General features: G+C 40.2%; 1 protein-coding gene across 2 annotated transcripts in view; it reads right to left on the minus strand.

Moving 5' to 3' along the window:
* The window catches only part of TSPAN17 (tetraspanin 17), an 81897-nt gene that overhangs the window by 27339 nt on the left and 37135 nt on the right, over nucleotides 1-17423 (minus strand). Inside the window, exon 1 of one of the 2 annotated variants that reach the window (XM_046940846.1) lies at nucleotides 1049-1379. The exons of the other annotated variant lie outside the window; for it this stretch is intronic. Within the exon in view, the coding sequence (XP_046796802.1) occupies nucleotides 1049-1087 (39 nt within the window). The 5' untranslated portion in view covers nucleotides 1088-1379. Of the gene's footprint in view, nucleotides 1-1048; nucleotides 1380-17423 lie in introns of those variants that run through there. 2 annotated transcript variants of the gene reach the window in all.

A 17423-nucleotide genomic window follows, 5' to 3' on the forward strand; every position in this document is an offset into this window, starting at 1 on the left:
CGAATAATTTTTCCCTAAGCACTTCCTCCGCAGCAGCCTGTGTTAACATGCACTTGCAGAAATTTCAAAGTCAGAACGCTCATTGCTTTCTTCAAAGTATTTTATATGAAATCAACCTCTTGGTTTTTCAACCAAGGGCAAAAAGGAGCTTAATTACTCCATCAGAGCACGAAATATTATTGTTATTTAGCTTTAGGTAGTCCTGACAGAGAAAGGATGCCAAAACAGAATTTAAAATAAAGATTCATGCAGTTTATTTCTGCTCTTTATGCCACTGATGTGCATCCTGCTTTAAGTATGTCAATTCATATTCTTTCTGACAACTGAAATAAGACACCCTCCCAACCCTTTTCTCAGCCTCACAGCTTTCATCAGGACCAGTATTACACAGGAGGAAGATAGCAGAAGTGTGTTTTGTTCCTGTTTCCCTATGCTCCGGCTCCATTTTTCTTTCCATTCTGAAACCAACGTATCACAGCACTTCATTTTCAGGTGGCCAAACACATGTTGTGACCACAAGAAAGGTGAACTGCTCAAAATGTACACATTCATTTATATGTTTATGATAACACTTATTAAAAAAGTGTCCACCTAAAGCCCACCTCTTGTTCACCTTGAGATATTACCTGCAAGACTATCTGACGTACTACAGTTAATGAACAAAGTTGCTACAAAGGTGACTAATTACCACTTTGGTTCACAGCAACATTCAGATGTACTGAATATAGGCTAAAAGATGTCCAATTTATATCCATTTTATATGTAGCTTTTAGAAAAATATTAAACTACATAATCACAGATAACTGTCCATGAAATACCTGCTATAAATCACACATATGAGGAAGGAAAAAAATGCCAGTTTTCACACTTTTTTTTTGTTCAGCTGTATTAGAGAAACAATTGATTCTATACAACCATCCAAAGTAGAAAACCAGATCTGGGAACAATGAGAAAAGCCATCTGCTTTATCCTGCAGGACTCTTAGCATGAAGAATTTTCTAATTCTTTTCTAATGTATTTTCTAATGAAGAATTAAGCTTGTACGAACCTCCGTTTTGAGTGCAAGGTACCGTGGCTGTAAGTGCATGTCTAATTTGCACCCAGTATTGGGTTTTCTGGTTCATCTGTTTTAAAAGCAAGCCAGTTGTACGTCTCCTCCTGCCCCAACTGCACAGCCATTTGCCATTAGTTTTCCTATTGCCTTCTCCTGTTCTTTAATTGCAAAAGCAAGACATCTGCTTTCTGTTACAGTTGTTCTATGTATTTATTTTATTGCTTTCTGGTGGTGCAATTGTAAGTACTGCCAATCAGCTTGCAGCAAGAGTCCCTAAAGACTGAAGTTCCTCTCCCCTTGTCCACAGAAACTGATATACTGGAAAACATAAAAAGGAGGATGAATTAGACCCAATTTCTCCTGCTCCAACTTTTGAATAACAATTCCCCTCAAGCCTAGATAAAATAAATTTAACTCTTTCCAAGCTCACAGTAAGTCTCTTCAAGCACAGTTCTTAAGTGGGAAGACAGAAATTCTGCTACATACACCTCACTGTGGGCCTCTTTCTTAGCCTCCCTTCTGAGCTACACTAAGTGCTCGGTCTGCCTCTGCTTTTCCTCTCCAGCCTTGTTCTCTCATCTGTACCACCTCCACCTCTGGCTCAGGCCCCTCCCCTGCAGCTTCTCTGCATCTCTGCCTGAAGTCACTTTCTAGTTATAAAAGTACCCAAAAATTCTGGTGCTGCAGAAAAATTTGAAAATAGTATGGGATTAAAACATAACCACAAGGAGCTGAAATGCCTAAAAGCTTAAAATAAGAGAACTGCCGAAGAGAGTTAACTTGAAATGTAACTGCTCATCCTAGTCTGCAAATAAGAAAAAAACACCAAGGTAAAGAAAGCATGTTCTCCTTCACACTAGGCTAAAGCTGAGTGTCTTGGTGCAGTGCTATGAATGGGTTACTGCCCAGGGCTTGCAGCTTTTTACCCCTGAGGTCAGTAAGACCTCCTCTGGCTCTGTTCTTTTTGCTGCATGCACCTGGTCTGCTTGCTTCCACCTGAGCGAAGGGCAATTTCAGTGCGGCTCCACCACAACTTTTTGTACCATTTTTTTTTCTAGAGCTACTTTTTCATTAAAAGAAGGAAAAAACAACTACAAAACAAAGCATACATGAAACTCTGTTTGTGAAACTGATAGACAAATACTCATTTCAGCCACTGTAACATCTAATTCAGGCATTTGATACAGCAAACAGAAAAGATCTGAGCTAGCTTTTTCCTTGGTAACAAATTGATTTAAGTAGCAGAGCCAGGGAACACGAACAGGTCTGTTTGTCAACACAGCAGGATGCGTCCAACACTCAGCAATTCCCCCGGGGACAGCAGCCACAGCTCCCAGCTGCACAGGCTGCCCACGCGGCAGGAATCCCCCACTCTGCTGTCCCAGCAGCTGCATTCCCACATCCCAAGCCATTTCCAGGGCCTGCGCTGAAATCCATTTACTAACGGGAAGCCAACGTGTGCGGACTGTGAGGTAAGCATGGAAAGCCTGGGGAATTCTGGATAGACAGGCACACTAAGAGAACAACACCAGCTTTACAGGTAAACTTGGGCTGAACAGTTTAACCTGGCATTTGGTATACTTTGAGAAGGAACTACCCAGAAATTGGATCACATGCTGTGTGAGCAGTGAATGCACAGCCAGCCTGCAAACACATCAACTTCTTTCCAGCAAAGCCTGCAGTAGCTGTACTGCCTCTTACTCTCATCGAATACTCCCTCCTAGCTATTTTTTTTTTAGGAGTCCCCACTCAGAAAGATATTCAAAGCCATTTACATAGAAACTGGTACCACAGTACCCTCTTCCAGGAGCAAAGAAGGGGATGTAAAGGGACTGTGGTAGGCTTATCGAGTTATTAGACAACACAGCAACTGCTCACTTGCCAGTGTTGCAGCCAGATGTATAGAGATGGACACTACTTCTGACAACACAAACAAAAGCATAACCTCAAAAGTTGTGCCAGCTGTGTCCATACATGCCTGTATATCCCTCTTTTTCAGAGATGCGGGGAAAAGAAATAAAGCCAAAACACTAATTAGCCAGGTATCAAAGTTATTTCCGACAACCACACACAATTACTATCAGCCAGCCAGATACAGGAGGTTCTGTCAAGTTATTTATTGTTTTATATCTTGTAGCCCTTGCAACAGAAACATACGGTTGGCAGTGTTAGCCACCAAACTCTCCACATGTCCCACGTAGCACACTGTAAGTGGCCAGAACTGAAAAGTTCAGATGAAATATTAAGCCTGACTCTGTGGGCCTCCCAGCACATGTTTCAGGGGCACTGGTCAGTCTGTGGACCAGAGCTCTGACAAGTTCTGTTCCAAACAATAATGCATTTTCTCTCAGAATGCATTGCTTCTTACTAAATCTAGAGCTACTGGATGCACCCTTGATGCACACTACACAAGGTTATCCACCAAATTAATTCAAATTTTTACTTGATATCAAAATTAAACAATGCTTTACTAGATACTTCTATACTGAAAGATAGCTTCCTAATTTCCAGTGAAAGTAGAATTTATGGAAGTAGACATCAATCTGTCATTTCATCAATAATATTACTTGGCCGGGGGCAGAGCAAACAAAACTGCGATTTCAATTTCGTCTCAAATGAAAGCAATGTGGAACAAACAGGAGACAGCAAATGGTCACAACACTATTGAGCTGAAGGTTTTATTCCTAGGCAAAAGTTCCACAGTTTGGCAGCAAACAAAAGCAGCTATAAAACAGCTGCTTGCCTAAATGAAACAGAGCACTGATACTTAGTCTAGTCTGCAGACAGCATCAAACAGTACCCCTGTTATTTGTCATTCTCAACAGGGGAATTGGAGGCTTGACTAAACACGTAAAGAAGACGTTCTTCACTACCCAACGGTGTCCCTTCAAAGAGCTGTTGTTTCATGCGATACAGCAGTCTGAGGAAGATTTGTTCCTAACACTTGTGCTGAACTTGTTTTGGAGATTACATAATGCTATCCACTGCAACTTAATTTGAGGGCCTTAAACTTGCTTTAAGAATAAATTCATTGAGAAAACAGATCTGCATTGTAAGATTTCTGGCTCATTATGCTAGAGCGTATTCTTCTCATACAACTTCAGCTCAACCAACAGCATGAGCATTATTTTGTAGGTCATATAAAAGGCTCATATATTAAGTACAAATTTTATCCCTCATTTTATTGTCACTTTCAACTACACTATTTCCATAGACTCTAATTCCTGATGATTCCATTATCTTTGCTTAATGTATATTCTTCTGGCTTGCACGAGTGCTAATAGCTAATTCGTTCTGCTGACACCTATCAGGAAAAGAAAGCATTACGAAGTCTGTTTAAGGGAAGTGGAGATGCAGCTGTAGTACATACAGATGGCTCACTAAAAGAAAAGCTATAAAAAGGAAATGACGATGCCTTACCTCCTTCTGCAGAGCTGTGCTACTGCAGTCAGTCAGTCTTTGCCTACCTCTATTCCCAGACCAGGGAGGCACGCTGGTATCACCAAGATGTGCAAGTCTGCATGTGCCCACCAGATAGCCTCATTTTCACCCTTGCCTGTAAAAGCCAAGATGCTGCTCATACAATCTCAGCTTTACCTGCACAGTCATCACTGAAGATGGCAGTACCACAACAACACTTTTTAAAAAAAGCTTTGGAAACAGCAGAATGACCTTAAAAATGAAGTCTTCATTTATTTTTTTCAATTTAGTGCTAGAGTGCAATTCCTCCTTACATAGCAAAGGGAATTTTCTTGCTCTTTTCTTACTTCCTACTCTGCCCCAGAAAGATTTCCAGGCACAAAGTATACAAGAGCACAAAGCAACCTCTTCATAGAAATATATGTATATATATCTCCTGGGTAACTTTCCGTGCCTAATTGAACATTCTTATAGAAGAGAAGAAAAAGCATTTAGTTTTTAGTATTTGGGTGCCACAGCAGATCTGTTTCCTGTGGGACATTTGTCACACACAGAATCTCAAGTGGGACCTTAGCAATCCATAGACTCACAACATAAGCCTTCCAAGCAAAAGCGACTATATTTAGCTCAACAAGTTCAAAGATAACACGACTGTGGAGAAATCTGCTTTTAAGAGTCCCGAGGGAATTCACTGACCAGTGCTCCTTTGGGCATTTTTCACAATAGCAGTGAACTGGGGTACAAACTGAATAAAACAGCAGACCTCTGTCAGACTGAGGGACTCTGAAGGCCTCCTGACCACCTCAAGTGCAGGCTTCTCATCTGCAGTATTCAAATCAAAGCTACAAGGAGATGAAACAACACGTGCAATAATAAACCTGTGATTGAAGCAGATGCACAAAAAAAATTATGCATTTTTCTCAACATTGCCAAAAAGACATCATCTTCTTATGAAGTAACTCCACACTGCAAATAACAGGTTATGCCAGTGGTACATTTACATAGAAAAGGTGATGCATCTCAGCTGTTAAGACAAATAATTCCAACTAAAAACACCAATGAAAAGAAGGTATCATGGCAAAGTTGGCATAAGAACTTGAGCGCAGATGTAAAGAAGAATACGTGCAGCATACATCTACTAAAGCAAAGTTCAACACCTCCCTGCCAGCACTGCAATTTGAATCTGAGTTAGCAGAGAAAATAAACATTTTGCAGCACAATAGTACTGACTTAATGCTACATAGAAAAGACAGCTTAGTATTTTAAAAACATGACTGAAGTTTTTCCTTATCTGGAAAAACACAACTTAAGTCTTACCCTAAGGCAATGATTTCAGTTTCAGTGAAAGCCTTGCTTTTGTTTAAGAGCAAGCACATTTGGAAGTCACTTCCAAACACTGAAGAAATAAATGCAAACAACAAAAATTGCAGCTGCAAGGAAAAGCAGCAGCAAATAACTTATTCCTGTTTCCCAATAATTTCACCTATTGATCTCTTTACAAAAGAGCTGAATTTGCGTCTTGGCTAATACAGCCAAGAACATGCAGAACAGTTTGCTTGCTTTCTCTTTCATTTCAGGCATTCCTCTTCCATTTCAGAATACTTCAAAGCAGGAAGCTTCCATCTTCATCCATGTCCTAGTTCAGCCATTAAATACATAAGCAGCCTTTTAGAGTGTAAATTATTTGCCTTTTCTATTGTTATTATATTTAAAATATTTCTTCACTTGAACTGAAGCATCTGGAGATAGGAAAAGACCTTCAAGTCTGGTCCCATCCTGCGGCACAAACATAGCAGTTCATCTGTGTAAGGCTGCAGGGAGAAAGACTGAGAGAAAAGGTTTACCCAGTCGGTGGCAACCTGTCACCACAGCTGCGGAGCCATCAGCAAGAATCCTTCACCAATACTTCACGTCCTTCTCCTCCCATAGTGAAGATGGGTGACCCCAAACAAACCGTGGAGGACTGAACATATGGGAGGTGCAGATGGAATGGAATTTAACAATGCAAACACAGCATCATATATTTCAGGGATACAAAAATATCTGCTATAAGCTGAAAACTTACTCCCTGGAAAGATGACAGAAAACAGCCTTAGAATTACATGCATCCGTCTGCAAGCTAGTAAGGTGATGGGATGTGAAAAAAGGCAAAATAAGACTTTATGAAATTAAAAAAAAAAACATTCTCAAATACATATATATGTATATATACATATATATATATATGTGTGGCTTCAGTTCCCTACATGACTACAGCCTGTTCTTTTAAATGTCTCATCAGCATTGTACAGCAGGACCCTGCCAATGCCAAGTTAGTGCATGCATTACAATTCCTGTATGAGACCCCGCTGTGCCCCATCAGTACTCAGTTATGGAACATGGCTCTCCAGATTTTTGGACACGGGCCCATAACACTTAGGATGTAGCTGGATCTACTCACATAAAACTTCAGGTTCATTTACTATAATTTAACATAAGCAATGATAGGAAGACAAGGCATCCCAGTGAGCATACACTTTAAATGCAAATACACGAATGCAAACAGAACAACACTCCTACCTCTCTAGAGCACCAGAGTTTTTGTTTATTTTAAAATTAAGCAGCACATTTTCAACAGCCCCTCTCCTGTGACTGTCACACTAAGGTCTCCCTGACTTCTCTAACCCCAGCATTCTTATGTTAGCATTCTTCTCTGTTTAGCATTTGACTTTGCATTCAGATTATAACCAGTCTGAATCTGACCCTTCCAATACTGGTAGCTCACCCAGCTTGTTTCATCACACAAACAGCACATGGAGGGTTTTCTAGGAATGAGCCCATAATTGCTGAGTCCTGACACAAAGGCACTTCTCTGGATGCTCTTTAATTCAAGCCTCCATTCACTCATCTGTTGTCAGCCCTTTCCTCTTGTCCCAGATGTGCTTCCTGCTTCAAGCAGGTTTCCTCTGTGTATGCCATATCTCCATAAAAATTATAGATTAATTCCAAGATACTTGGTACAGCGCTGATCCCTATTCACACAGCATCATGAAAGGGGCCCAGAGTAATGTAACCTCAGCCCTGGCACTGATGTGTTCTTCTGGCTGCATCGCGTGACCTCCGCTTAATTTTGGTCACTGCCAAACAGACAAGGAACAAGAAACTGCAGGGTGGCGTGTCAGATCCTTTACCATGATGCACCAGATCAAGCTATTACACTCTCCAGCAGTCACCCTCAAGGCATTAAAAAGGGAGAGACAGGAGCAGTGTGTGTGAGGACACAGATACCACCAATAGCTTTTAGCCTTGCCTTCGGCCAATACAGTAATTAGCACTACCACCTCTTGCCTCAGTCAGAGCAGAAGGAAAAGCTGCAGATCTGTGTAAGTGATATACCCCAAGTTAAGGAAGGGAGTTATTTCACTATCCCACCATTGTAGTCAATATATCTGATGCTTATATAACAATGCAGGACAACAAATCTATCGCATAGCTTTCTACACTGTCAGTGTAGTCTATCGCTGCCTTGTTGAGTACTCCTCTTGCCTCTCCTACACAGCTCCCAATGAGACACACATCCCCCGGGATGCACTAAAGGAACTCATAAGCCCCATTTTGTTAAGCAAGCCCCTGCACTCCCCCACCACCACCATGTATGTGCACAAACAAAGAGCTTACAATCAGGCGTGAGGCCATGCGGAGGCTGGAGCTGTGAAAGAAGCAGCAGAAGAAGGCCCACGCTCCATAATGCTTCCAGAAACAAAAAGAGATTGGGTTTGGCAGCTGGCTAAACCAAGTGCCTGTTCCCATGAGACACTGCATCCATCAGCAATCTAGAGGTACACAATAACACTGAAGAGGTTTGGGATTTTTTTTATTTTTTTTTTTTAATTATGGAAAAAAGGAGAAAAATTTGGAATCATAACTTCTCCAGGCAAAACGTACAATAAAGACATCCAAACATATTAAACCCTGACATAATTTTCCAGGTTTACCCTCTTGACTGCAATGGCAGCTGAGAGCTACTAGAAGCTTTTGAAAATCCTTCCCATCATTACTGCTAATGTCTGCTGTACCCAGCTTAAAAGAACCAATTTATTAACACAAACAGCTAAACGAGAAGTGGTAAACCAGTAAGCTTCTCATTATTCGGAGGCCATCCAGTAAGCTAAAAATAGTACCGCTACATTTGAAGCCACCTGCTGCATCTCCTCTTTAAAAATGTTTTCTTCTGAAAGCCAAATTTCCATCAGAATATTTACCACCATTTCCAGACCATCTACTCTGTCACCTTAAACCACAAGCAATCAGTTTGGAGGCTTAAAGGGTTTTACCTCCCAGAATGGCTTCCTGCATTTTTGCATTGTTTCCTAGACTGCATCAGCTTAATTTACGTTAAATGCTTACCTCCTTGGAAAAGTACGGCATCTTACAGATCACACTTTTCCAGGAAGAAAGAAAACATCATACACAAGGATCCAAGGATCGTCCTTTTCACCAGTTTTAAGATTACCTCAGTTCTTGACTCCCAGTAAATGTGAAATAATTTGATCCAGTTTGAGTCATAAGAATATATTTCTATATGCTTATTAAATGCACTGATTTCTCTCCCAGTATAACTTCACCCATCAATTTAACATACACTTCAACAGAGACACTGGCACTCTTCCTACTTCTGCCATACGACTCAGCAATAACTGCAGAGGAAAAACCAAAGGCCCCAAGCTCCCAGATAGCTTGCTCTACACTAAGAAAATGTATTTTTAAAGCAGGAAAACAGGGTTTCCATAAGTCAGGACTGAGAATGCTGGAAGTTTGTACCAAAATAGTGTGATAGCTACGCTGTGGGTCAATCTCACCTGACAGAAGCAATACAATTAAGAGCTCAGCTTAAGCTTGGGGATATACTTTCTACTTAATTCACTCCTCCAAATCCTGTCACCAAGGACTCGCTGAGTATCCAGCCATTCCCCTATTGCAGAGTTACACAGGAAATACAATAACACAGATGACAGAACAGTCACATATGGATATATACGTATATACTCACTATACATGCACTTAAAACTCCATAAAGTAGTTCTCCTATACAGCCTTATAAGTTAATGCACAATATCAGCAAATTCAGAAACCAGAAAGAACTCTGGCATATTTTTGACGTAATAAGATTTTTCATATTGGTCAGAATATTTCTGAGGCTGCAAAGAAAAAATATAATTGGGAACTATTACAAAAATCCCATATTTCAGACTTCAATCTTTTCCTTCCTTCCACTTTCCCCTTTCTTTTCTTTCAAGTGAGCCTGATTCCTTTCTAATATTTATACTGTAGTTAAACTCAAATCAGTTTGCTTTCCAATGCTCAGTGAACTTGAAAATTGCCCATCTGAAGAAGTCCCATTGGAATTACAGTAAACAACTGCTATTCTTAGCACAGCCTCTGCATACAGCATGGTAAGCTGCATGAGAAGCATTTAGGTAAATTCTCACTAGCAAGATGTTTCATTTCATAATGTAACTTAACATATCACCCTGTAATTTTAATGCAAATCATGAAGATTTGTCATAAAAAATGAAAATATCTGTTCTTAAAAGTGGAAGAGATGGTCTGCTGTCAATGAGAGACTTGTACAAGATTCTTGGCCTTTTTCCTCAGGAAATAACATGCTTCCATTCTCGCACACCTGCGGTAGGACTGCCAACATGCAGGACCCAGGCTGCTGTTCCAGAGCAACCTGAGCTGCTTCAAGTCCTCCAAGACAGCTGCAAATCCCACAGTGATAGCCTGGATACCCCTCCTTCTCTGAGCTGGTGGTATTTTAGTACTCTGCCTTAGTAGTCAATGCCTTCCAGATTTCATATGCAGTGCAGCCCTTCTTATAAATTAGAAATAAATATTTTTAAAATTGTCTTAGTTAATGCCACAATTTCAGCTTGCCATTTTTTTACCCTAAATTTGCAGATTAGAAATTGCAAACTGTCATGTTATCATACTTGACATTTTAACCAGTAGTCCCTCATCCATTGCTCTCACATAATTATAAAAGGGCACTGAGGAAACGCTTCTGTATAAATTGTCACTATTCACATCATAGAAAGACAGCTATTTTTAATGCCTTTAAGTTAACAAGATTACTGCTATATGTTTTGCACAGGAAAAATTCCTTATGGAGGTAAAATTCTTTCACCCCAAGAGCCAACATCTACAAAAAAGAAGTGCCAAAAATGTTTATACACAGGCAACCTCATAACCTCCATCAGCTCTCCATTTGCACAGCAATAAAGTTTTGACAACAGAATGTGAACCAACTCAAAACCATCAGCATTTTACTCAGGACAGATTAACCCTGGTCTGCTTCTCAGAGAGCACTCTTTGAATAAGCTGTGTCAGTGGAAGTACGCATATCTGTGCTCTGTGACATCGCCCGGCAATTGCTCAATTCCATTCAACAAGAGGAAGACTGTAACCTGGGCAATAATTAAAAGGGTTCAAGAAACGTCTAATGAATTACTAAGGGGAATCTTTCAACTTTCAATTACTGCTGAGCAAATACAGTACATCTTTAGATCAATTTACAAAAAAAAAAAAGCATACATTTCAGTACAGTTGTATAACGTGGGATATTTTTAATCCCACAGAGTATCTACAAAAAGGGATTAAGAGCAAGAGCTTGGGCCATTATGGCAAAAAAACCAAATTATTGTAATCTGATCTTTTAATATATTTTAGAGATAAGACAAAAACCTCAAAGGTGTACTATTTTTTTTTCCTAAAAGTTACTAAAAGTAACATCTAACACTTATTAAACATTTTGCTATATATCACTGCTGTATTCCACTGCTGAAACCATCAACTCTAAAAAGGCCTCTTATAATAGTTCCAGCTATGGTTCTGGTAAAATTGACATGAAAGAAAAGACAAGGAGTGCTATTTCTAATTCATTTAAGCTTGGTTGAATGAAAAACAGAACTAAAAATAAATCTGTTTCACATTCCCATGTTCCATTTGGCATTTAGAATGCTTTACACAATATTCAAAAGTCTTATTTAATGGTATTAATTTGTAACCCTTTTCATTATTAAAATTTTATCCGTCTACTAAATCCAGTTAGCTGGGGATTAGGCCAAGAAATTGTAAACATATTTCCCTTCAAAGTAAGAGTAGCACAGGCAATGCTTTAGACAACATGATAGAAAATGAACCTCCACCGATAATTAATTTCTTTTTCCGTAAATCCTAGAGCAGAGAATCTAACACAAACGAGCACCATCAGTCCCGTTGGTTTTATTTTCTTCTTGTGGTGAGTTACAGACATCAACGACCAACGCAGCAGGTTCGTCAGTTTGAGAGTCAACTGTTCCCAAACATTTGGATTAATTTTCACCGTATGAAACACAGAGGATGGCAACTGCGTAAGGACAAGATGCTGCTGCTGAAATTGCAGGAGAGGTGTGGTAACAGATCGCTGGTCTTTGCACCTGTACAAAGGGTGCGCCCTTCAGTTCTGGGCTGTACATTCCAACCAACTTCCATCCTCTTTTTCTCCCGCTTTGATGCTCTCATCCCTTCAGTTGAGAGACGGTGGATGAACAAAAAGCATTTTGTTTTGATTTATAGATAAGGATTTTTTTTTTTTAATCTAAGACCACCTATACTACCAAGTGTAAACTACTCAGTTTTACACATGCAAAGATACATGCAGTTAAAATGCAACTTCAGTTGAGATCCTACACTGTACCCACAGTAAGCACAAGAGTTCACTACCGTTAAACAAGCAAATGCTTGAAAACTGCTCCCATACTGTTTAAATCCGTACTATGTCAAAGGAACTTAAAATAACTATGGAAGATGAAATCACCAAAAAGAGGATTACAACATATGGAAACAGTCGCATGCTTAGCAAAGTTAAATATTGGCAGCCGTGCAATTCTACAGTCGCTGATAAAAAGCTTTGGGCCTCAACTACAAGGCACTGTTTTCTTCACCTTTCACTGACCTTAAAATAAAAACAACTGCAAAAATGTATACAAGTCTTTTTCTTTTCTAGCAGTAGTAACCTGAATCAAGAACTTTTATTAGTATTCCCTAAGGTCATGAACTTTTATTGACACACCAGACTGTTTGCCAAGCAGTGTCAATAATCTGCTGATTAAAGGTCTCTACTAAGTCCCACAGACACGATAGACCATGACAGCTTAATGATCCGCTTATTATAACCTGGTGCACGATTCTTCTATAAATTACTATTTTCTCATTCCAAATTAAGCTTCAAATTTATGAAGTTTAGAAACAAGGCTGAAGGACCTGAAGCTGTAGATTATGCGAGTAACTGAAAGAACAGAGATGACAGCATCACCCCAATGAAGTCACCGAGCAGCACGACCTTCAGTGCATGTGTTGCAAGTTGAATATCAAGAGTGCCTGGGAAGCGACAGCCCGCGGTGACAGCTGGTGGAGCGGCAGCGAGACGGCAGCTCCAGTGCCTGAGCCCTCTCCATGGTTTTGCCACTGACCTGCAACAAGACCCCACACAGGTCACGTCCTCGCCGTGGCTCACTTTTTCCTACCATCTTTTGTCGGCTAAATAGCCTGAGCCCTTTGCAACAAGGCTGGTCTCAAAGCCTCTGGTCGAGCACAATGGCATCTCTATTGTGTAGGTAAAAAAAAAAAGTAGTTTCTCAGGCTCAGCAAGGGCAAAGTGTTAATGAAACACTGGTTTCTTATTGTTCGCTTCGGCAAGGCTGGATTGGGGGTTTTACAACAGATTATTGCTGGTTCACTTCCACTAACACTTTTATTACAGAACATACAAAAGAAAGAAAACAGCACGTGAAAAAGCATGTAGCAAAGGGTTCATTATAGCCGTACTGTTAACACTCATTTGGTTTTAGTCATACAGTATTACAATGGGGGGGGGGGGGAGGTTATCCAGTGTTTGATAGATTTTAAGATGTTAAAAAGACAATGCTGAAGGAAGAAGGGAGACAAATGTGCTGTTACAGAGTGGCTGTGATGAAAAGATTTAGGACAAGCTGAATGATAAAAAACACAGGGGCCCATCTTTTCCAGTGGCCTGCCTTAAATGCCTCCAGAAAATAAACCTAACAGCAGCCTTATCAACTGCTCACACCTGACAAACTTTCAGCGGCATCAGGACATTAAAGACTGTTTTGATATCTTTTAGTCACAGCTGACAGCTATGCTTTAGAAGATGTAATTACCTTGTCTGATAAAGCCAGACGTGTCTTTTTCTTAATAAAAGCCTGAAACTCAAAGGACAGAGAAAAGAAAAACAAAGCAAAGGAAAGAACATAAAAAGCAGGAGAGAGGGGGTTCGCGTGACTCACGCTCTCTAGTTCCTTTTCTGCTTCCCTGTCCTAATTAAAGTGCATTTAGGATCAGCACAGTGAAGACCAGTAACACCACAGCAGATCCCAAGAAAGAGATGGAGCAAAGCCTGGTGGTCACAGGCTGCACACGCCTGCCCATGCCCAAGTAACACAAAGTGCTGAATGGACTGAGAACTGACCCTTGTGAACTAAAGGGTCTACAGAACTACAGAACTAAAAATCAGGGAGCTCTGGGGTGGTAGGAGCTGAGAGCACAGACAGGACCCAGGCAAGTCAGTGAAAATATGCTCGTAACAGCACAGAAACAAAAGAAAATAAACCCCCAAATTGTGCAGACTTTCTTCTTCTCATTTGTCTCTAAGGCAATAAGAGTTACTTATTTTTTTACATCCAGATTTCTCCATCTGGTTTGCATGCCCACCCAGTTCTCAGAAAAGGAGAAACTTCATTATCAAATCGGGCTTGGCACAAAACCCGTTCTGGGACAGCAGTTTTCTTCCACTTCAGATCGCATTCACTGGATTAGATTATTTGAAACTAAATAAAAAACACCACCACCGTGCACAGAAACTTGTTTTGACACGCCTTTAGGCAGCAACTGGCTCTTATCTGCTTCTCCAGAGACACCCAAAAAGCATTCAAAGGCCACACGGCACCCAATGAATCAGCTATTCAGTGACAGTGTTCTGTTCAATACTTTCTGACGTTGTTAGCAAAGAAGACTGCAAGACTGAACTACCCAGAGTTTTCCATATCAACTACCAACTCGAAGCAGCTACTACTAACTTTGTGTCATTTTAGCTGAGCATTTGCTGCACAGTTGCAATAATTCAAGAACCTAAAGGACATTTTCAGTTTTGAATGTTCTTGATGTAATTTGCACATTTCTTTACTTTGAGGGCTGAGTTTTTTGTTGATTTGGGTAGATTTTAACTTAAGAAAAAAAACTAATCAGATACATGAAGTAGCTCTCAATAAATCTGAAATGGCTGATAACTTCACAAGGCAGTGTCTCCTGAAATATTCGTACCTTTATTTATTATTATTGTTTTCTTAAATAAATCCCTACAGTCCTTCAAGGCATTCTTGGGAAGTCAGTAGTTAGAAAAAGAAAGGGATTTTAAATAGCTTCTGGTTTTCAGTTTACGGAGCATACAGAAACGAAGACCTAGGTTCCTGATGGCCAGTTCTATCATGTTTGCCCTACAAGAAAAGCTTCTGCCAAGTCTTGCTTCACTTGAAAAAGCAACAGAACAGCTATTTATTCAGATGTTTATCAAATTTCCAAAATCAATAATGGCTCTGAAACAAATCAAATAATGAGTAATGCTTCGTTTCCTTCCTTCTGAGAAGGGCAAACATAACAAGAAAAATAAATAAAGAAATAAAAGATCTGACAGTTGTCTTTGTGTTCTTCACAAAATGATAACCGACAGGTTTGTTAGGAAGAGTATTCTTCGCATTTAATGCACCAGGGCTGAAGTTCCACTGTGCGGATCAGGTGTACTTACAAGATACTCACGGCATTTTGATCAAAAAGTTTCCCTGAGGACACAGACACTGCAGCTGTGCAACGTACCGTTGAAACTATTTGGAATAGTGTCAACATATGAAATAAAAAGAGCTATTCTTATAGCAGTATCCACCCACAAGATCTCTTGTATCTGTTCTGGGCCCCATTATCTCCAGCAAGACTGGTCTTGAGCATTTTGTAGGAATTTGAATTAACGCCTCCTTATAACCAGCTTTGTGGTAGGTCACTTTTACTGAATCCACTAGGACAGCAAGGATGAGGAGGTAAAAGCTAGGCCATGGAGTAATCCACCACCCTTCACTGGCAAAATGAAAGGCTGTGACAGGCAAGTTTCCAGAGACCTGTTGTACGTCCACTACTATTCAACATTTTTGTTAACAGCCAGGATGAAGGAAAAGGGAGCGTTTATCAAGTTTTCTTATGGCACTTACAAGGTGACTTCAAGTTTCTTTTACAGAAATCTTGACAGAATTAAATAATCCATTCAGAACAGACAGCATACAGGGAGTTACTTTCTAGCACGAGATGGCAAGTGCAGAAGTGCAGCACTGAGAACATCTGGGCACATGGCAGTTCCTCAGAAAAGCACCCAATGCAGGATTACACAAATGGCTGACGTCTGTTATGACACTCACTGTAAGTAAATTCTGCCCAGATTTCAAAATCCTATATTCATATGTAGCATTTACACCTTTCTCAGGAGAAGCCCACACTTCCCTTCACTTTCTTGTTCTAGGAGAGCAGCAGCAAAGCACTTCTGCAGTTTCAGACACAGTAACAGTATGCTTCTCTGGCAAATCTAGCATCATAAAAACACCACTTCTTTACTGAGAGAGTATCATCAAACTTTTTGTTGTTGCCACTGTTAATCTTTGTTTAAACACCTATGGTAAACTGCAAGCTGAATGAGTCAACAATAAGAGGCTCATATTGGAACCACACCTCTTAGAAGAGCTTATAAATGAAGTAAGTTAGCCTACAAAACATAAAATAATGCTTATGCTATATTTAATTCACATAAGGCTTAGCCAGGTGTTACACCTGGTTTTAGGTACTTGTGCAAAGACATGGGTCACTTGGAGCATCTAAGAAAGCAAAGAAATGACTGTTGGCCTAAGAAGGAAGAGACAACTTAGGATCTTCATTTGAAAACATGAAGGAGAGAGAACTGGTAAATGCTGCAGAAAGTGGGAATAACCTATTCATGACCCAAACTAGGGCGTTCATGACCCAAACTAGGGTGAAACTAATTTGAAGTTTCAGCCTAGCACTAGGCTGAAACCTAATCAAGGAGGTTTTAGATGTGACATCAATGAAAGCTTTCTGACGGAAGGACAGTACAACATCCCATCTTCTCTGATGATCCCCTGTCTGTTGCTCTCTGAAGGGCGGCAGTCAACTCCCCAGCCTGCATCAATACGCCCACAGGCCTGGGAGATTGAGGCCAAAAATGCATTGAGTACTTTGGCCTTCCCTGGGTGTGACACCGCTAAGCTACCTCCCTATTCAACAACAGGGACGTGTTTCTAGGAACTTCCTTTTGATTCTGGTATACTTGTAGAGACCCTTCCTGCCAGCCTTTATGTCCTTAACCAGCTTTCATTTCAGCTACACTTTGGCTTTCCCTGGTAGCATCCTGGTGCCCAAAGGAGGCTTTTACACACTTTGTCTTGCCTGTCCTTGATTGTTTCCTCTCTGCTCTTTTCTCACATTTGAGCTCGCCAAATCTTCCTACTTAGCTAAACATCCCTTCCCTAAAATGCTTTATACCCCTGTACAGTGGGATGACTTGTTCCTGACCTCTCAATAAGCCTTCTTAAAAGACTACAGTTTGACCATAAAGACTGTATTAACTGTATCAACAAAAGAACAAAAGATACGGCATCAAATCCTTGCTGTATTTTTCTGAGATCCAAGCTATAGAACAGGGTTAAAAATTCTGCAAAGGCAAATACACAAAAAAAAACTTGTACATAAGTTATAACTAAAGTTACTACAGATCAGCTTACAAGCTGCCATTGTAATTACTTTGCCATCTCTCACCCCATCTCCTATGCCTTCAATGAATAGACATTCTTTACTTTTG

Source organism: Gallus gallus, chromosome 4 (genome assembly GCF_016699485.2).
Source record: "Gallus gallus isolate bGalGal1 chromosome 4, bGalGal1.mat.broiler.GRCg7b, whole genome shotgun sequence".
Taxonomy (NCBI): Eukaryota; Metazoa; Chordata; class Aves; order Galliformes; family Phasianidae; genus Gallus; species Gallus gallus.